Below are 21,378 nucleotides of genomic sequence, written 5' to 3' on the forward strand. Positions count from 1 at the left end.
AGGCCAGGCAGTGCCGGGATCAGTCGCCACGATACAGAAAACAAAATATACCAGAAAGTCTGTTTGCAGAGTGAAGGATGAGGATGAGCCAGGCCCATCAGGGGAACAGGAGGATGGGCCAGAGGTGACTGTCCGATCTCTGTCCCTGACTGAGCTGCGAGATATGCGGAGAGATTTTGGCCGCCTGGGAGGCGAGCAGATTTACACCTGGCTGCTCCAGATGCTGGGACAATGGAGCCAGTGCTTTTGAGATGGAGGGGAGAGAGGCCAGGCAGCTGGGGTCTTTGGCCAAGGACGCTGGCATTGACAGGGAAATAGGGAAACAGGCTCAAACCCTCAGCCTTTGGAGGCGACGCCTGCTCAGTGTAAGGGAGAGGCACCCCTACAAGGGTGATCTCCTATGTCAGCTAGGCAAACGGACCAGCACTGAGAAAGGCATCCAGAACCTCAGGGAGCTGGCTGTGTTTGAGGTGATCTATGGTGATCTGAATGATGAGCAGTCACCCATGGACCCAGATCAGGCCCCTTGCACACACCTGATGTGGCGACAGTTCCTGAAGAGCGCACCAGAAGCGCACTCGAAAGCATTGGCAATAGTGTCCTGGTGGACAGACACCCAGACTGTGACAGTGGATGGAGTGGTTGGCCAGCTCCGGCAATATGAGGGAAATCTCCCTTCATCTCAGCATTCCCTGGTCTCAGCTGTGGAGGAACTGTCTCAGAGGGTCCAGAAAATGGAAGAGGACATGTCCTACGTTCGACCTGCACGGGCTGATGTCTCAGCCATTAGAAGTAAATGTTTCCTCACCCAAGAGAAAAGCAGCAGAAGGTACACACCACGAGGCACCCTGTGGTTTTTCCTCCGCGACCATGGAGAAAACATGAGGAGGTGGGATGGACAGCCCACTGCTGCCCTGGCTGCACGAGTAGAGCAGCTGAAAGGGAAGACCATCACCAAAGGGGAGTCCTCCAAGAGGAGCGCAGCTCCAGTGTCCAGTCAGAAATCCCCCAAGCAGAACAGAATGGTGAACGTTATGTCTGACCCTCTTGAGGGGACCAGTGAATCATTCTTGCAAGAAGTGAGTGATGCTGAGCAGGATTGGAGGGGCCCTGCCTCCAGCCAGGTGGAGGAAAGGGATAATGGGATTTACTGGACAGTGTGGATCCGATGGCCTGGCACGTCAGACCCACAAGAGTATAAGGCTTTGGTGGACACTGGCGCTCAGTGCACCCTGATGCCATCGAGCTACAGTGGGGTTGAATCCATCTGCATCTCCGGAGTGACAGGGGGATCCCAGCAGCTGACCCTACTGGAAGCCGCAGGGAGCCTGACTGGGAGGGACTGGCATAAGCACCCCACTGTGACTGGCCCAGACGCCCCGTGCATCCTGGGCATAGACTACCTCAGGAGAGGGCACTTCAGAGACCCAAAAGGGTACCGGTGGGCTTTTGGTGTGGCTGCCCTGGAGGAGGTGGAACAGTTGTCCACCTTACCCGGCCTCTCAGAGGATCCCTCAGTGGTGGGGCGGCTTAAGGGTGAGGAGCAGCGAGTGCCGATTGCTACCAGGACGGTGCACCGGCGGCAGTACCGCACCGACCGAGATTCCCTGGTCCCCATCCATCAGCTGATCCGCCAACTAGAAAGCCAGAAGGTGATCAGCAAAACTCACTCACCCTTCCACAGCCCTATATGGCCGGTGAGAAAGGCCAATGGCGAATGGAGGCTGACTGTGGACTACCGTGGCCTGAATGAAGTTACGCCAGCGATGAGTGCTGCAGTGCCGGACATGCTGGAGCTCCAGTATGAACTGGAGTCGAAGGCAGCCAAGTGGTACACCTGACCGTCTGAGGGTGGGGGAGGGGCAACGGCAAAATGGTCTTTGGACCTGGAAGGGCTTAAACCACAACATAAGCCCATCTCCTTTATGGAAAGTGGCCTTGAGAACTGGTAAAATGGACTTAAAATGCAGCAGAGGAGTGTAGTTTATCTTTTATTGAATATTGTATTATATATTTATTCTGCTGATTTAGCTTTCTGGCAATTAAACATCCTTCTGTGTCTGTGTGCAGCTGTGTGCAAGTACCAAGTACAGCAGGTGGGAGTTGGTGGGAAAGGTCTGAAAGATGCAGCTTCAGACTGTCATGGAGAAAGCTCAGCTTTGAACAGAGGTGCTGGCAGTCCCAGGGGGCTGATGAGAGAAATGTGGGGTTGGAGGCAGGGACAAAGATTGCCCCCAGAGTGTCTGACATGGAGGGTCTTGGCTTCCCTCCATGTTCAGCCTCTATCAGCAGATGCTCAGGACCAATATCCAGTGGAGTTTGCTGATGTCACTTCATGGGTGAGCACAAATACAAGGAGCAGTGGAAAGAGAAGAAATTGTTTCTTATTGCCGTATAGGACTGAAAGCTTTTCCCTTTGCCTGCACGGCTGAAACCTCTCACACTCACCCCGTCAGAAGGGAGGAATGAAGTTCTGCCAGAGACTTGGCTTGTCAGGGGGATTTGCGTGTTCATGAGCCCTCTGGTGCCAAGTTCCTGAACTGCAGGTGCAGCAGAGGGGTTGGAGTGGCCTCTAGAGAAGGGCAAGTCAGCAGCAAAGCTCCAAGGCTGTGAGGGTGTCAGTGATGCCCAGCGAGGGCCATCACTGGAGAGGCCGGGCAGGGAATGAGGAGACAAGGTTCCTGTCCCTGGGGCTGGGGAAGCAGGAAGGCAGAGGCTCTGCTCACAGGCTGCCAATCCAATGTTGAGGGGCCCTGAAAGGCCTTGATGGGTTTCATCCCCAGGAGGGTCCAGCCCTGAGCCCATCCCCTGGGAACGGGGATCCTTTCCCTCCTGGGATGCTCAGGGCTCTTCCTGGGGCAGGGAGAGGCAGGGGGTGATGCCGAGGCAGGACAGCGGTCGGATCCCCCCAGGCTCTGTGGAGGGTGGGCAGGAGGCAGCAAAGTGCTGTGCCTGTAGGAACTGGTGTCCTCTCAGGGTCCTCAGGGGAAGCGACAGCAGCCATAGTCGAGAGGACGAGGATTTCAGTTCTGTTGGGGGGTGCCAGCCTCAGCCAAGGGCCCATCCCCACCACAGGCTGTCCCACACTTTCCTCTGCCTCTGCCTGTTTCTCTGCAGATTTTCACCCCACCCCTGCTGCCCCACCTCACTCTGACCCCAGGCTGTCCCAGCACTTACTGATGACTCTCTGTCCTCACTGTCTTCAAACACAAAACTGTCATTGTCTGTGCTCTGACAAGGGCTGTGAGACCCCCAAAACCTGTGCAGCAGGTGATGAACTGATCACACACCCCATCCCCTGCCCCCCTGCGCCGCTGCGAGGGAGGAGGGAGAGAAATCAGGAGCAAAGCTGAGCCTGGGAAGAAAGCAGGGGAGGGGGAAGGGGCTTTTACATGTGGTAAAACCTCTCAGTGTCCCAGTCTGGGGTTTAACTTTTGTTGTTAGTGTTGGAATTAAATGGATGGGTTTTTTGTTCCCCTAACCTGTCTGTCTTTTGCTCATGGCCATAAGGGGTGAATCATCCCTCCCTGTCCCGATCTTGATGTCTGAGCTCTTTGTTGTGTTTTTTCCTTCCCACTCCGGAGAGGGGAGGGGTCACTGAAAGGCCGAGCTGGCCAGGGCTGTGAAGACTGGCTGCCATGACCCTGAAATAGCAGGGCCCCAGTTCAGGAGGGGAGGGAGGAAGCAGATTGGAAGACACCAGACGCCAGAATTCAGAGGAGCAGCCTTTGGCCTGTTCTGGGCAGTTTCCGTGGGGATCTCATGGTCAGCAGCGCTGAAGGGAAGCCCAGCTCACTGCAACTGGTCTGCAAGAGCATCTTCCCAGCTTGGCAATGGTCTGTAGCAAAACTCAGTGGAAACTGGAAAGTGAGGTCAAGGGCATGAGAACAAAGGTGTTGTCTGCTTCAGGAAGAGTTAACAAAGTAGCAGAGAGAATGTGGGAGCTCTGCTCCATGTAGTAAGGGTCTGTGGAGAAAGGTCTGAGACACTCTGTCCTCTTCTCCTCAGCCTTCCCCAGCAAGGTCTGCCCGGCCTTTGTGCCTCGAGGCAGGACTCTGGAGCAGAACAGTCAGGGGGCGGTGAAAACTAGATCAGAGGCTACTTGATGAACCTCAACCCTTCCAGTCCACAAGCGCAGAGGGGCTGCATCCCAGGGTGCTGAGAGAGCAGGATGATGTCACAGAGAGGCCACTCCCCATCATCTCTGAAAGGTTTTGGAGACTGGGGAAATAACGGGAGTTTATTGATATCACATGATCTGTAACCAGAACAGAAGGGAAATGGAAAAAGAATAAATGATTTCTTACTGTTCCTGAGAACTGAAACTTGTTCACCTTGACTGTGCTCCTGAAACCTCTGAGATGAAGCACCTAAGAAGAGAGGAGTTAAGGGAAGTGCTGCCCACTGCCTTGGCTTGTCAGGGCATTTTGTCTGTTCCTGAGCCCTCTAGTGCCAAATTCCTGAACTGCAGATCCTGAAAGAAGAACCAACAAGGCTCTGGAGCACTAAAAGTCAGCAGCAAACCCCCGTGTGTCTGAGGGTATTACCGTGCCCCACCGAGGCCATCGCTGAAGAGACTCTGGAGGGAACCACCAGAAGAGGTGACCACCCCTGGGGGCGGGGGGAGAAGGAAATCAGAGGTGATGGAACCAGGCAGAAAAGGAACGTGGAGGTGGCTGTGAAGGGGTCCTAGAGTAGAGTGACAGAAGAGTTTGGGCTGGAAAAGACCTTTAAATGCCATCTAATCCAAGCCCCTGCAATGAGCAGGGACACCTTCAAGTAGATCACGTGGCTCAAAGCCCCGTCCAAAGCGACCTTGAATGTTCCCAGGGACGGGGCCTCTACCACCGCTCTGGGCAGCCTGTTCCAGGGTTTCTCCAGTGCCACTGTAAAAGTGTTCTTCCTTTTATCTCCCTGAATCTGCCCTCTTTTAGTCGAGAACCATTACACTCTGTCCTTTCACAAAAGTCTCCCCCCATCTCACTTTGAAGCCCCCTCTCAGCGCTGAAAGGCAGCAGCAAGGTCTCCTTGGAGCCTTCTCTTCTCCAGGCTGAAGAATCCCTCTGAATATTTTTGTGGCCCTCCTTTGGAGCCACTCCAAGAGTTCCATGTCCCTGCCGTGCTGAGAACCCGAGCTGGACGCAGCACTCCGGGGGCTCTCAGCACAGCAGAGCGGCACCATCCCCTCCCTCGAGCTGCCGCCACACTTCATTTGATGCAGTCCAGGACACGGTTGGCTTCCTGGGCTCGGAGTGCACATTGTCATCTCGGGGTCAACTTTTCATGCACCAGCACCCCCAAGTCCTTTTCTGCAGGACTGCTCCCAGCACCTTCATCCTCCAGCCTGTGCTGATACTGGGATTTGCCTTGACCCAGATGCAGGACCTTGCACTTGGCCTTGTTGCATTTCAGGAGGTTCGAAAGGCCCCACGTAGGACCTGCCAAGTAACCCCGACTCAATGACTTCAGTGGGACACAAAAGCTACAGAGGATATCTCTACAGTTACATCTGCTCCCTCCATGGTCACGGGGAGTGTGGGTGCTCTCCCGGTCATCATCAAGGGAAGAGCTGTGGTGGAAGGAAAGGCACCGTCACCCATCCTGGAGGGGACCTCGGGAGGTCTGTAGGCCAAGCACAAGCCCTGTCAGTGGAGACAGGAGAAACGAGGTTTGGGCTGTTTGTGTGCGGGGCTGTGGGAGTGGGAACCCTTGGCCTCTCCAGACACGTGTCCAGGAGTGATCTCTGCAGGAGCTGATCTCAGACTCTCCACCTGTCCAGGAGCTGCCCGGGGATCCCTCATCCCTCCAGGACCTGCCCTCCACCACCACAAAAGTCTCTCTCCAGCACAGTCACGGAACCACTGAGGCTGGCAGGCAGCCAGCTCCCACCTTCTCTCTGCTGCCTCTTCCTGCTTCATTGTTACCAGGACCTTCTCCCTCACCTGTACCAGTCTCCTCCCAGGCTGCTTGACTTCCTGCATTTCTGGGTGGACTGGAGCTCCGAGAGGAGACTGATTCGCAGAAAAAAGACTCCACAACTCGAATAGAGTCACACAGCAGGGATGTTTACTGCGGTGCCAGGGTGCAAGGGGATCTCTCCACAAAGCTTGCACACCCCCCGCACATTTTACCAAAACCTGATCGAGTGTGAATTTCCATATTCATTGGGTTCCATCACACAAACATCATGTGCAGGAGTGAGGCTGGGTTAGCTCTAGAGGCTGCTGTCAGCACTTGATGTCATCTTTGCACCTGCCCATTGCCTCCTGGGGGCGTCTCCGGGGGGCTTTGGGAGGAAGGCTCGGAGTCTTTCTCACCCTGTTTTTCCCTGGAGCATGCACAGATTCTCTTGGCCAATTCCTTGAATAACAAGAGTGTTTTTCAGACAGTTTACTTTCTATCTTAAGTAAGAGAACCAATAGAATTTCTACCATTTGTATATGGCTATCTTCACTCATTAGCAAAATTCCAACTAGACAGAACCACCTGTTACTCAAGGAGAAAAGTTTAATATTTTGCTGAACATTGTAATCCTTGGGAGATTCTCTCAGTGAACTGCTTTGTGTTGATGAACACAGCAGTCCTTGGTAAAATTCCACAGGCAGTCTGGGCAGCAGGATTATTAGCAATACTAAAAAAATATTACAACTTTCTATAAGTAAGTAAATAAGTTGCTAAACACTTTTCTATAAGTAAGTAAGTAAATAAACCTGAAAACAAGCAATCATTTCTCTGCATCAAGACCCGTGACCATCAACAGCTCTCCACTCTTCTCTTCAGTGCAGCATCCCACGGGATTCTTCCAAACAGGTTCCTCAGCAGGCCAGAGCCCGCTCTCATGAAGCCTGTTCTTCAGCTCTCAGCTGACTCCTCCTCCATCCCCCGGCAGAGCTCCATGCCTTCCTGCTGCTCTCTCCCATAAAGGGTAACTTCCCCTCCGGGTCCAGCCCCATGGCCTTATCAGTAGCAAAGCCCCAGGACCCCACAGTTTCTCTAGGAGGGAGCATTTGTAGTGCCCTGCAACTCCTCATGCTCTTCCCTTGTGAAAGACACCCCAATCGAGATGAGCGAAAGGCCCACAACTATTAAAAGGCGACCAATTGGAGCTTCAGTCCGTGGGGACCTTGAAAACTCTGGGATTGGGAAAATGGAAGTAAATTGAAGCTTTACAAGGAAAAGTGGCCAATCCTGGATCAGCAGGGAGCAGGGGGTGGATAGTCCCATAGCTGAGGGCAGGCTGGGACCTGCCGGGCTGAGCAGCGGCTCTGAGGAGAAGGGCCTGGGCACCGTGAGGGATTCCCTACGAGCCAGGAGAGGATGGACACGATGAACAAGGGCAGCTGCCTACGGGGCTGCATTGGGAGGAGCGTGGGCCACCCAGACACCCTGGGTTACCATCCCCCTCCACTCAGCACTGGTGTGGCCCCACACACATGGGTGAGTCCCAGGGAGTGGGTCCCCATTCTGGAGAAGTGGGGGGGACCTGGAGAGTGTTGAGTAAAGCTCTGCCAAGGTGGGGTTTGGGGCCCAGTGCCAATTCTTCTTCAGCCCAGGCAGCACCCACCTGGCTATGAGAACACGATGGGAGACCATGTCACAGGCCTTGCACAATCCCATGTGCACAACACGCCCTGCTTTGCCCGGTCTGTTGTGGGTCAGCAATCCCTTCCTTGGCCTTCAGCTACCTGGACACGGCTGAAGGAGGACGTAGCCTACGACCTTCCCAGGGATGGAGGGAAGCTGACAAGCCTATAACTCTCCCCTATAATTCTCCCAGTTCTCATTCCTGCCCTTCTTGAAGATGGGTTTGCCCTCGGCCTTCTCCATGGACCCCAGAACCTCTCTGATTGCTCTGGCCCTTCTGAGGGCTCAGCCCAGAATCACCGGCGAGGGTGACGGAGCCAACAGGAGCACTTGCCATGAGCCTGTCCAAGGCAGCGGAGATGAGTCTCACTGGGAGAGTGGGGGTTGTTCCTGGGTCACACACACAAGTGTCCGGGCTCTGTCAGGTGCCCACATCTCAGCTGGCCCCATGCCCTCACCTTACACACAGGGGGTTCAGAGACACGAGTCCTTCCCTTGCACACGCAGAGGCAGTGCATTGCCGGAGTCGTCGTGTCTCTCTGGGCTCCTGCTGTCACGGCCAGAGGCTGGGAGGCCCCTCAGCCCTGTGCTGATCACCCTGCTCTGCACTCGTGGGAGATGCCCCACGGCATGAGGAATGGACTCGGGGACCTCGGTTCAAGGAAACACCTCCCAGGGCTGCAGCCAGGGGGTTGTCCAGGGGACGTTACTGTCAATGTGAAGTGACCTCATGACCCTGTTTGTGCCACACACCTTCACAGCACCCCCAGGAATAGCTGATGGCAGTTGTGCTCTCTCACCTCACACACATGATGTGCATGTTTACATCTCCTCCATAAAATGCAAACATGAACTTCTGACCTACTCATTTGGTGTCCCTCTGTGGAGGGACAAAGACCCTCTCCGAGCTGAAGTGAGAGGCCAGTGCTGGAAATGGTGTTTGGGAGGGGCTAGAGCGTGATGATTTCCATGGGTCAGGGTCATGGTCTAACCCCAGCCAGCATCTGAGCCCCACACAGCCACTCACTCACTGCCCTGGGTGCGATGAGGGAGTGAAGCACAAGGGTAAAAGTAAGAAAACTCACAACTTGAGATACAGACTATTTTGTAGGTAAAGCAAAAGCCACACGTGTAAGCAGAGGAAAACATGGAATTCAATCACTTCCCATTTTGCCAGTCAGGTCTTCTGCCAGAATATCAGGGCTCCATCACACATAACAGTGACGTGGGAAGACGAACTCCATGACTCTGAATGTCCCCATGTTCGTCCTTCTCCCCCAGCTTTATATAACTGAGCATGATGTCATAAGGTACAAAATACCCCGTTGGTCAGTCGGGGTCAGCTGTCCCAGCCGTGTCCCCTCCCAGCTCCTTGTGCACCTCCAGCTGCTCGCTGGTGGGGTGGGGTGAGGAGCAGGAATGTCCCTGACCCTGTGTAAGCCCTGCTCAGCAATAACGAAATCAGCCCTGCGTTACCAGCACTGTTCATGGCACAAACCAAACCCCAGCCCCATAGCAGCTCCCAGCAAGAAAAGGAACTCTCTCCCAGCCAGAGCAGCACAGGCAGCTGCCCCAGTGTGTCCAGTGAGCGCAGACACAGAGCAGAGCCTGCTCCTTCAGGTCTCTCCCAGGAGGCCTGGCTGTGCGAGGACACTGCTGCCAGCCCCCACCCTGCAAATCACACTGTTCACCTCTTCGCTGGGGTTTTCCTCTGCGGGCCACTTCCTTGGGCGTGTTCTTGAGATCAGGTTTGGGAGAAGAGCTCAGCCTTCAGGCACTGCCCTGAGCAGATCCTCTTTCATGAGGGAACCGCTCTTCGGGAGGCCGGCTCTGTCACACAAGTGCCCAGTGCCTGTCCCTGCCTGCGGTCACAGGGCTGTCACACAGCAGGGGTGTGACCAAGCTGCCAGGGCACTCAGGCCTCACACCAAACTGAAGGGATCAGAAAGAGAGTGTGGAAGGGAAGAGAGAACATCTCTGGAGGACCAAGTGCTCCCTGGCAGGGCTGCCATGCTGGGACTCTCTTCCCCTCCACCGCTGCACACAGGAAATTTACGTGCATGTCCTTAAAAACTTAAAGAAAGTATCTCAGAACAAGAAAAGTAGCTGGAGGCCCTTTATTTTGTTGCAACACACAGAGATCATGGATCCTCATTCATGCAGCCAGTTGGTGAGAAAAGCAGACTGAATTCTAAAGGGGAAGAAAAAAACATTAAAAGAAAAATCCAACAAAATAACCCAGAAAATTCAGAGATTGGAACTGTACAGAATTATATTGTAATTAATATGAAGAAGATAAGCAGTTCATTGCTTCAGCATAACATCTAGTTATCAGATTCCTCAGGGAATCCTTGATCTCCTGGTTCCTCATGCTGTAGATGAGGGGGTTCACTGCTGGAGGCACCACCGAGTACAGAAATGACACCACCAGGTCCAGGGATGGGGAGGAGATGGAGGGCGGCTTCAGGTAGGCAAATAGAGCCGTGCTGATTAACACGGAGACCACGGCCAGGTGAGGGAGGCACGTGGAAAAGGCTTTGTGCCGTCCCTGCTCAGAGGGGATCCTCAGCACGGCCCTGAAGATCTGCACATAGGACACCACAATGAACACAAAACACCCAAAAGCCAAACAGGCACTGACCATGATAAGCCCAACTTCCCTGAGGTAGGAGTGTGAGCAGGAGAGCTTGAGGATGTGGGGGATTTCACAGAAGAACTCGTCCACAGCATTGCCCTGGCACAGTGGCAGTGAAAATGTGTTGGCCGTGTGCAGGAGAGAATTGAGGAACCCAGTGCCCCAGGCAGCTGCTGCCATGTGGACACAAGCTCTGCTGCCCAGGAGGGTCCCGTAGTGCAGGGGTTTGCAGATGGCAACGTAGCGGTCGTAGGACATGACGGTGAGGAGAGAAAACTCTGCTGTAGCAAAGAAAAAGAAAAAAAATGTCTGTGCAGCACACCCCAAGTAGGAGATGTGCCTGTTGTGCCAGAGGGAGTTGGCCATGGCTTTGGGGAGAGTGGTGGAGAGGGAGCCCAGGTCGAGGAGGGAGAGGTTGAGGAGGAAGAAGTACATGGGGGTGTGCAGGCGGTGGTCACAGGCGATGGCGGTGATGATGAGGCCGTTGCCCAGGAGGGCAGCCAGGGAGATGCCCAGGAAGAGCCAGAAGTGCAGGAGCTGCAGCTCCCGTCTGTCTGCGAATGCCAGGAGGAGGAACTCGGTGATGGAGCTGCCGTTAGTCATTTGTTTCTACTGGACATGGGGACCTCTATGTGTTGGAAAAACAAGTGAGAATTTAGGGTAGATTTCTCTGAACAAAAGATACTCCTTAAGTTTTGACTAATCCCTCCTTTCACACTCCCATTATGATGTACCCTTGGAACTGTCCTGGGGGTGATGTGGGGCTGTGAGCAGCCCTGCCCAAGGCAGCACCCTCTCCACAGCAGCAGGACCCTGCCCTGCCGGGGTCTCTCCTGCCCCCCACAGCTGCTCCCCCCGGCGCCGTGGGCAGCTCCCCGGGCAGGCTGAGTGCTGACCCTGGCCGGCGGCAGAGTCCCTGCCCCAGCACACAGCCCCGGGGGTGCAGGGACCCTGCTCGGAAGGACAGCCCTGGGCACCCCCGGCCGCACCCGCGCCTGCACCCCCTGCAGCCGTCCCCGGGAGAAGGCAGAGCCATGGCCTGTCCCTCTGGCAGCGCAGCAGGGAAGCCCTGCTCGGGAGCACGGCCTCCTCCTCCAGACACCAGGGAGATTCCTGGGGCTGTGCCGGCCTCCCCACATCCCTCCGCACCTGCAGCTGCCCTGCCCCGCACCCACAGACTGACGGTGTCACGGGCTGGGAAGATTTCTCCTGCAGTGAGCTCTCAGCACCCTGCCAGTGCCGTCTGCCTCTGCCCTCTCTGTGCCCGGCTCCTCTGCCCTCGGTGCCTGCAGGCAGTGCCCTCAGCCCTGCTGCGCTTTGCAGAGGAGCTGCTCCTGGGCAGAGCTGGCTCTCTGCAGCGCTGACCACTTGCCCTCAGCTCCCTCCAGCCCAGCAGCCCGGCCCAGCATCACAGCAGAATGCAAGCCCAAGGCATTTTAATGACTCCTTGAGGAGGGTTGGTCTGAGTCCATGGACCTCAGACAGTGATTGGATGATGAAGGTGCCAGTCAGGAAGTCAAAGCCAGAGGCCAACTGCAAAGTTTCTTGGAGTGTTAATGGCTCCCAGTGAGGACCGTTACTGACAAACCTCCTGCGGGGCTGGTGACAGCAGAAAACTCCCGGCAGAGATGACAGGGAAATAAAGGCCCTGTCAGTGTGGAACAAATACTGAACAAACCTGGGTGTGTTACGTAAAGTTGAAGGGCCGTGGCCTCACCCCCAGAACCGGGGAAGTCAGTTCCTGTCCCTCACCCATTGCTCAGGGCTCTTCCTGGGGCAGGGTGATGTGGGGATGGGCAATGCCAAGGGCAGGACTATGGTCCAACCCCTGCCAGGCTCTCGGCTGGGGAAGGGGAGGCCATGAGACCCAGTGCTGGAAGGGGAAGGGGCTTCCTCATGGCCACCAGTGGCAGAGACACCAGCCAGAGCCAAGGGCAGAGAGAGCTCAGCTCTGCTGGGGGATGCTCAGACTTTGCTCACCCCTCTGTCGTCTCCACCACAGGCTGTCCCACCGTGTCCCACACCTGCACCTCTTTCTCTGCCGGCTGGAGACGTCCACCCAGCTCCCACACCCTGCTCTCCCCTGAGCATCTCCCTTCCTTTCCTGAGATCTCTGCGTCCTCCCTGCCTGCTCCTTGACACACAAAGCCTGGGGCTGCTCCAGTCTCCCTCGGGGTGACCTGTTCCACCACAGCACTGCCCTTCCAGGGACATTGCTCTCTGCCCAGCCTGGGCCTCCTCAGCTGCACTTGGTGGCATTAGTCCTTTCTCATGCTGTATCTTACTACAAAGGAAAATTCTTGTCCTGATGCCCCCACCTCCACCCCTCTTATCCCTCCCTATCCCATTGGTTTGCTCCCTTCAGACATCTCATCCCTGGCATCTCTTTCATGTCCTCTCTGGGGTCCCCAAATCCCCTCCCTTGAATCCCTCCCGAGGCCTTTCCTTCCCTCTCTCCCCTCACTCCTTCACTGTCCATCCTGTCCCCTGCAGGAGTGTCCCCGGATCCCCTGCCTTGATCCCCCACTCCCAAACACTCTCCAATCCCATTGGGTTTGTCCTCTGCACTCCTCTTCCTTCTGTCCCCATCATCCACTCTGCTTGCAGTCTCCGTGTCCCTCCACTTGAATTCCTTTCATCCTCACTTGCACTCGACACAGTCCTGTCCCGGCAACCCCTCCAGCCCCGTACCCTGGTGTCCACTAATTCCCCCCAGTGCCCTGTCTTTGGGTCTCCCCCACCTCCACCCCTCCCCTTTGGAGGACATGAACTCCTCACTCTCTCCTTGTCTCCGTCCCCACCCCTGGCCCTTGCATGGACAGGTATCCCCGGGGACACTTGGAGGAATGGGGCTGGGCAGGGCAGAAGGGATTTTCCTGCTCAGACCAGGGGAAGCCATGGGCCTGTGGGGACTGGGGAAAGCTGTGCCCACCCCCAGCCCACCAAGATCCAGTCCAGAGCACCCCTTTGCTCTTCTTCCCGAGGCATTCCTCAAAGCGAGAGCAGGTTATGGCGTGGTGGTAATTAGTGGGGTGGACATGGAGGGCCTGCAGTCTGGGGAACTGGGGTACACTTGGTTCTCCCATCCCTTGCTGGTACTGGGGACATCCCAGCAACCATTGAGGTCTTGTGGTGTCTCTACAGGGGGAACTGAAAAAGGCAGGCACCATGAGTTCTGCTGCCCTCAGACCCTCCCCTCCCATGGCCATGACACTCCAGGGCATCCCAGTGTGCCCCAGTAACAGCCTGGGTTTTACCACCTAAGCCTCGGAAGCCCTTGTTCCCACACTCTGACCCCGTCCCCCTGAGTCCCTATCCTAACCCTGACTTGGTCTGTCTGGCCCTTGGGGGCAGCACAGGCCCTGCAGGGTTCTAGAGCAGCCGTAAGGCCTTGGAAGCGGAACGTGAGGTGACCTGTATCTGATCCCCTCGTGGGCCACGAGGAGGAGCTGGTGTGGAGCGCTGGGATGAGCTCAGCTGTGCCTCAGGATCTCGTGGGCCAGCAGCAGGTGCATGGCTGTGAAGGCAGCTGTGAGGTCACACCTGCCGCAATCCCTGGCAGGCCAGCAGCAGGCTTGGGTGCTGGTTTGAACAAGGACATGGTTTTGATCCCGGTGCAGGGAGCTGTGCAGATCCCACCCCTGGAACTGTTCTCTCATTGTGCCCCTGTGAGCTCTTTCCGTGTTACCAGTTACAGTGCTGCTCTCACAAGGTTTTTCTTGCTCCTGCTGCCCCCAACAGAGGGTGTTCCCACGGGCGTGTGCTGCTGCTTTTGTATAAAGGTCAGGACATGCCGATGGCGGGATGGCCAGGGGCAGGTGGGACCTTCCTGCACTCTTCTCTCTTACAATCAAGTTGAACTGACGCCCAAGGGATACACTCAGCCCAACAGGGCCTGAAGGCCCAGCTGTACATGGAGCACAGCCCGGCACAGCCCAGGCCTGGCTCTGCTCAGGTTTGCTGTGCTGAGCATCACGGACTCTTCAGGGCACAGGGGTCTTCTGCTCAGGATCAGCCAACCTCCTGATGAAGGACAGCAGGAGGATGAAGTCTCCTCTGGACAGCTGGAGGAAGGACACAGGTTTAGGCCCTGGTACTCCGCGGGGACTTGGAAGTCCATGGACCTCTGCTAGCCAGCCTGGGTTGAAGGGAAGGTGGACAGTGATCCCTGACTGCACCTGGGGGAATGCTCTCCTCTACCTGCACATTCCCAGCTGGCCCTGGAGCCAGCTGCATTGCTGGGGGACCCTGAAACTCTCTGGGCTTCAGTCAGTAGAAACCTCCTGAAGCTTTACGAGGGCAAGTGGCCAGTCCTGCATTTGGGGACAGAACAACCCCAGAGCTGGGGGCACGCTGGGACCTGACCGGCGGAGGAGGAATGACCCCGAGGAGAAGGGCCTGGGCATCCCTCGGGATGCCATCCAAGGCAGAGGGGCGTGTCCCCGTGAGGAAGGCCAGCTGCCCATGGGGCTGCGTTAGGGGCATGTGGCCAGCTCAGACAAGGCAGTTCCCATCAGCACTGTGGTGGCCACATCATGACTGGGGTGTCTGGGGTGGGGCTCCCTGTGCTGAAGGAATGGGGAGGAACTGGAGAGGCTCCAGAGCAGAGCTGCCAGGACGGGGTGTGGGGACTTGGTGGAGAGGCTGAGAAACCTGGGCTGCTTGAGCCTGGTGAGGTGCAGCCTCAGGGCACTGTACAAACAGCCTGCAGCTGCTTGAAGGGGGGTTTCCGAGTGATGGAGCATTTCTTGGTAGTCGGAAGAGAAGGGAACCTCAACAAAGTGCATCTTGGAAGGCTCAGACTGCATTTGAAGGATACGAGATGTCACTCAGATGGTAGCAGTGCGGTGCATGAGATCTCCCAAGGGAGTCAGGATCAGGCCATGGTTTGTCTCTCAAGGAACAGCCGGTGAGGGTGGAGAGACATCAGTGAAGGTGTGGAAATGCTGAGGCAGGAGCTAGGTGGGAAAGCAAGATGGGTGTCTGCAGCCTGGAGGGAAAGAGGTGCCGGCAGGGGCCAGTGTAGGACAGCCGGCAGGCGAGATGGCCAAGGGCTCTGGCACGGCGAAAAGGCCCAACAGGACCAAGGTCTTTCTCCCCTGGGCTATGGCAGTTGCCTCTGCCACTGAGGCCTCACAGGAGAAACTTGACTGGGAGGCTCTGCACTTCATTTCTTCTTCGCCATTGCTTGGGGAAGGCGGGAGGGGTTGTGCAGTTTCCTACACTCGGCATTGCTCCCCCTCACAGCCCCTGCCCCCAGGAAGAGCCCTGAGCCACACACGAGGGGCAGCATCTCCTTCCCAGGGCCTGAGGGTCAGGGCTTGGCCTTTGTGCTCCATCACCAACCCAAGGGTTTCACAGCAGGACAGCCCTGCACGGGGCCTTTGCCTGCCTGCAATCACAGCCTCCAATTCTCTGCTCTAACGAGTCCCTGCAGAGGCTTTGTCAGTCCTGGCCCTCCGTGGGGCCAATCAGGGCTTCAGGGCACGGGGAGCTTTGCTGCTGACTTGGACTTGTTGAGGCCTTTGCTCAGTCTCCTCTCAGGGCCTGAGCATCATGGACATGGGGCCAAATACACCACGGGGCTCATTAAAATACACAAAGCCCTAACGAGCTCGTTCTCTTCCTTTAGATTTCTTCAAGTCTTCAGGACTTGTGCAGCTAATTGGAGTCATTTCCTGGTGTAGTTAAGGAGGAAGATTTCAAAGTGCCCCTAATACAAATCAATCTGTATTTTAAAGAGCACATTATTTAATTTACACTTTAGAGAAGAGGTGATAGCAGCACTCTCTGACTGACATCGATGCAGAGCATCTCCTCGGGAGATCTCCTGGACAGTCCCTTGGGGTCCAACACAGTCCGGACAACCTTTGTCCTCACCCCCAGTCCCAGCATTTCTCTCCTCAGCCGCCTGGGACTCGCATCATCTCTCCTTACATCAGATTTCTCCTCTGATCTCTGCAGCGGGAGGTTACAGCTCCTTTGCACAATCTCCCCCCTGTTGTCCTTGGAGAACCGCCTGCACACGGGTGCAGAAGGATTTCTGCTGTTCGCAGGCAAGGAAAAGTCAAACATCATCAAGGTTCATTCTCTCCCATAAGTCAAGGACAAGCTGTCTCCAATGAGGTTGACTTTCTACAAGGGTAATCCTATGAGAAATATTTTAGGTTGGCAGATAGAAAAAGGTAGAGATAAACATTCTGGAGGAGTTGGCCAAGGAGACAATTAGTCTGCTGAAAGAGAGGCAAGATTTTAAGCACCTGAAGTTGAAAGCAGCGGCTCGCGAGCTTAGAGGAATCTGAATGAACTGAAGTCAGGGGAGGAGAAAACTAAAGAATAATGAAAAGGCCCTTTTTCTAGAGAGTTTGCATCTGAAAGTTGGCTTCAGAAATGGTCATTCTATTGGGACAGGTGAAAATACACGAAAGATTAAAGAGATTTGATACACCATGTAACAGCAGAGGTGCAATGAACTTACAGGAGAAGATCAGTATTTCTGTGGAATATCCCTCTGAAAAGGTCCCAGTACTGGGAGACATCTCTTGTGGGTGAGGACAAGCCAATGTTGCCCCCACCTTTGAAGGAGGCCAGAAGTGCCCCCCAGCACCCACTGGCTGCACAAGGTCACTGTGGTGAGGAGTGACCCTTGCAATGAGTCCTCTGGGGTGACATTCCCGGGCACCCAAAAGAGCAGATTCTGTCCAAACGCCGTCGGCATGGACCTCCCAAGGGGACATCATGGCTCCTCAGCCTGATTGCCTTCATGGGGAAGTGGCTGCGTTGGGACGTGAGGGGAGACAGTGGGTGTCATGTACCTCCAACTCAGCAAGACATTGGACACGGTCTCCCTCAATATTCTCGTACCCAAGTCAGGCCGTTACAGCCGGGCTGGGTCGGCAACGAGATGGGTAAAACACCCGTTGGAGGATCAGGCTCAGAGAGCTGTGGGGAAGGGGTCACCCCTACCTGGAGGTCAGTGGGAGATACCGGGGCGTTGTGGGGCAGCACAGGGGACACTTCTGGGACCTGGACAGTTTAACAACTGTGCCCAAGACCCAGAGGAGGCAACTCTTCTCTCAGGAACACGATAAAGATGTCCTGAAGCTGTGCAGGGAGAACATGAGGAGAGGCAAAGCACAGCTAGAGCTCAACTTGGCAGCAGCTGTTTAGGATAACAAAAATGTTTCTATAAATTCGTTAACAGCAAAAGGAGGATGAGGGAAAATCTCCCTCCTTTGCTGGATGCAGAGGGAAACCTGGTAACTAAGGCTGAGGGAAAGGCTGAGGTGCTCAAGGCCTACTTGGCCTCAGCGTGTAGCAGTGGAAGTGGCTGTTCCCTGGACCCCCAGCCCCAGGAGCCGGGAGATGGGCAGGGGAAGCAGGCTGAGGGCAGCGCAGGGGAAGAGGAGGTGGTCAGAGACCTGCTGCACCGCTTGGATGCACACAAGGCTGTGGGAGCGGGTGGGTTACACCCAAGGGTGCTGAGGGAGCTGGCAGATGTGCTCGCCAAGGCGCTGTCCATGCTTTACCTGGAGTCATGGCTGACTGGGGAGGGCCCATTGGACTGGAGGGTGGCACATGGGACACCCATCTACAGGAGAGGCAGGAAGGAGGATCCAGGGAACTACAGACCTGTCCGTGTGACCTGGGTGCCAGGGAAGGTGATGGAGCAGGTCACCTCGGGTGCCATTACAAGTCATCTAATGGACAGGCAGGGGATCAGGCCCAGTCAGCGGGCTTATGAAAGGCAGGTCCTGCCTGACAGACCTGATCTCCTTCTACGACAGGGCGACCTGCTGATTGGATGAGGGACAGGCTGTGGGTGCTGTTTACCTTGACTTTAGCAAGGCCTCTGACACCGTTTCCCACAGCATTCTTGTCCTGGTTCAGCTGGGATAGAGTCAAGTTTTTCCCCAGCAGAGAGTGAGGGGGAAGGGATCTCCAGCCGGGTTATTCATACCATGCTGGCGTCAGGTCCAGGGGCGGAGACTTTTTACTTTCGCTTCTGGTTTTGGGGGGTGCCATACACACGGCGGGCTTGCTCCTTGACCATTTTGCGGTATTTCTCTGTATATCTTTTGTCTTGTTTACTGTTATTGCTGTTTGTTGTTGTTATTGCGGTTGTTGTTGTTCAGATTGTTATTTCTGACACTTGTAGTCAATCCTTATTTCAACCCGGGGTTTGTGCCTCACTTCCAGCCCTACTCAGCCCGAGGGTGGGGGAGGGGCAATGGCAACGTGATCTCCGGGCCCTGCAGGGCTTAAACCAGCACAGTCTTTTTGGCGCCCAACGTGGGGCACGAATTGGGTTGAAATAAGAGTCAAAAAGGGACAGACCCTGACCAGAGTGTGATAGAGCAATCTGTTGGGTGTCATCTTTCTGTTTGTATGCGTGTTTATTTGATAAGAAAATGTTTGCAATGCTGGCCCACTTGCTTGCGTGGCGGGGCTGGATTAATCCTTCTATCCAGTGTATGATCCCAGTGGTGGCGTTTGTTATCGGTGGGAAATGTATCAAGGGTTTCATGTTGTTATACGGGCTATCGAACCCTTCTGCTGCCTTTGCATCGCTGTGTGTGGGGCGGGCCGGTACCTGTTTGCTGCCTGGGCTTTTGTTAGGGGTCTCACCCCCTCTATGGGTGAGCCAGGGGAAGAGATCCTCTCGGCTCTGGGGAGTTTCAGTTATCCTCGGAGCCTGCAGGCCAGAGTGATTGTGGCACAATGCCTTCTGAATGCCTGCCTGATTTCGGTTTTGGCCATGCGGCACTTCTCTAACAATAGCCGTGCCCGGAAACCTGCCCGAGGTCAGACAGCAGTGAGTGGCAAGGGGTGTGGGAGAAGATGGGCAAAGGCCTGAGTCGGTGGCACCCCCAATGCTTTGGAACTTCACTCCTGAGCAAATGCAGAGCCCTGAGAAGCTGATGGAGTGCTTAGAAATGGTGTGTTACCAAACGGGCAAAACCCAGGAGACACAACTCGCTGCAATGTGTTGGGGACTTGCCCATGCCTACCGTGTCCTCTTTAATACCACCCGCTGCCCTCAAGGGAAGAAAAGGCCACACAAACAATATCTGAACCGGGGGCACAGGCAGAGCCAGTCTCAGTCGCCTCCACCAGCACACAGACTGGGCCAGAGAGCCAGGCAGTGCCGGGATCAGTCGCCCCGATACAGAAACCAAAATATACCAGAAAGTCTGTTCGCAGAGTGAGGGATGAGGATGAGCCAGGCCCATCAGGGGAACAGGAGGAAGGGCCAGAGGTGACTGTCCGATCTCTGTCCCCGACTGAGCTGCGAGATATGCAGAGAGATTTTGGCAGCCTGGGAGGCGAGCAGATTTGCACCTGGCTGCTCCGATGCTGGGACAATGGAGCCAGTGCTTTGGAGATGGAGGGGAGAGAGGCCAGGCAGCTGGGATCTTTGGCCAAGGATGCTGGCATTGACAGGGAAATAGGGAAACAGGCTCAAACCCTCAGCCTTTGGAGGCGACGCCTGCTCAGTGTAAGGGAGAGGCACCCCTACAAGGGTGATCTCCTATGTCAGCTAGGCAAACGGACCAGCACTGAGAAAGGCATCCAGAACCTCAGGGAGCTGGCTGTGTTTGAGATGATCTATGGTGATCTGAATGATGAGCAGGCACCCATGGACCCAGAACAGGCCCCTTGCACACACCTGATGTGGCGACAGTTCCTGAAGAGCGCACCAGAAGCGCACTCGAAAGCATTGGCAATAGTGTCCTGGTGCACAGACACCCAGACTCTGACAGTGGATGGAGTGGTTGGCAAGCTCCGGCAATATGAGGGAAATCTCCCTTCATCTCAGCATTCCCTGGTCTCAGCTGTGGAGGAACTGTCTCAGAGGGTCCAGAAAGTGGAAGAGGACATGTCCTACGTTCCACCTGCACGGGCTGATGTCTCAGCCATTAGAAGTAAATGTTTCCTCACCCAAGAGAAAAGCAGCAGAAGGTACACACCACGAGGCACCCTGTGGTTTTTCCTCCGCGACCATGGAGAAAACATGAGGAGGTGGGATGGACAGCCCACTGCTGCCCTGGCTGCACGAGTAGAGCAGCTGAAAGGGAAGACCATCACCAAAGGGGAGTCCTCCAAGAGGAGCGCAGCTCCAGTGTCCAGTCAGAAATCCCCCAGGCAGAACAGAATGGTGAACGTTATGTCTGACCCTCTTGAGGGGACCAGTAAATCATTCTTGCAAGAAGTGAGTGATGCTGAGCAGGATTGGAGGGGCCCTGCCTCCAGCCAGGTGGAGGAAAGGGATAATGGGATTTACTGGACAGTGTGGATCCGATGGCCTGGCACGTCAGACCCACAAGAGTATAAGGCTTTGGTGGACACTGGCGCTCAGTGCACCCTGATGCCATCGAGCTACAGTGGGGTTGAGTCCATCTGCATCTCCGGAGTGACAGGGGGATCCCAGCAGCTGACCCTACTGGAAGCTGCAGTGAGCCTGACTGGGAGGGACTGGCATAAGCACCCCACTGTGACTGGCCCAGACGCCCCGTGCATCCTGGGCACAGACTACCGCAGGAGAGGGCACTTCAGAGACCCAAAAGGGTACCGGTGGGCTTTTGGTGTGGCTGCCCTGGAGGAGGTTGGACAGTTGTCCACCTTACCCGGCCTCTCAGAGGATCCCTCAGTGGTGGGGCGGCTTAAGGGTGAGGAGCAGCGAGTGCCGATTGCTACCAGGACGGTGCACCGGCGGCAGTACCGCACCAACCGAGATTCCCTGGTCCCCATCCATCACCTGATCCGCCAACTAGAAAGCCAGAAGGTGATCAGCAAAACTCACTCACCCTTCCACAGCCCTATATGGCCGGTGAGAAAGGCCAATGGCGAATGGAGGCTGACTGTGGACTACCGTGGCCTGAATGAAGTTACGCCAGCGATGAGTGCTGCAGTGCCGGACATGCTGGAGCTCCAGTATGAACTGGAGTCGAAGGCAGCCAAGTGGTACGCCATGACTGACATTGCTAACGCGTTCTTCTCCATTCCCATAGCGCCAGAGTGCAGGCCACAGTCTGCGTTCACTTGGAGAGGCATCCAGTACGCCTGGAATCGATTGCCCCAGGGGTGGAACCACAGCTCCACCATTTGGAATGGACTGGTCTATACTGCACTGGAGAAAGGTGGGGCCCCAGAACACC

The 21,378-nt window shown here is 55.6% G+C and overlaps 1 protein-coding gene across 1 annotated transcript; it reads right to left on the minus strand.

Moving 5' to 3' along the window:
* Nucleotides 1-8,611: 8,611 nt before the first annotated feature.
* Nucleotides 8,612-10,654, minus strand: LOC141974233 (olfactory receptor 14J1-like). Its single transcript, XM_074933567.1, has 2 exons — nucleotides 9,907-10,654; nucleotides 8,612-8,619 (listed from the first exon to the last, which is right to left on the minus strand). The coding sequence occupies exons 1-2, from the start codon at nucleotides 10,652-10,654 to the stop codon at nucleotides 8,612-8,614; spliced, it is 756 nt and encodes a 251-aa protein (XP_074789668.1).
* Between the last annotated feature and the right edge of the window lie 10,724 nt (nucleotides 10,655-21,378).

The sequence above is a fragment of the Athene noctua genome, unplaced genomic scaffold (assembly GCF_965140245.1).
Source record: "Athene noctua unplaced genomic scaffold, bAthNoc1.hap1.1 HAP1_HAP1_scaffold_36, whole genome shotgun sequence".
Classification (NCBI taxonomy): Eukaryota; Metazoa; Chordata; class Aves; order Strigiformes; family Strigidae; genus Athene; species Athene noctua.

Coding starts and splice junctions, on each gene's coding strand:
- LOC141974233 (XM_074933567.1), bottom strand. CDS start 10,654: ATGTACTTCTTCCTCCTCAACCTCTCCCTCCTCGACCTGGGCTCCCTC.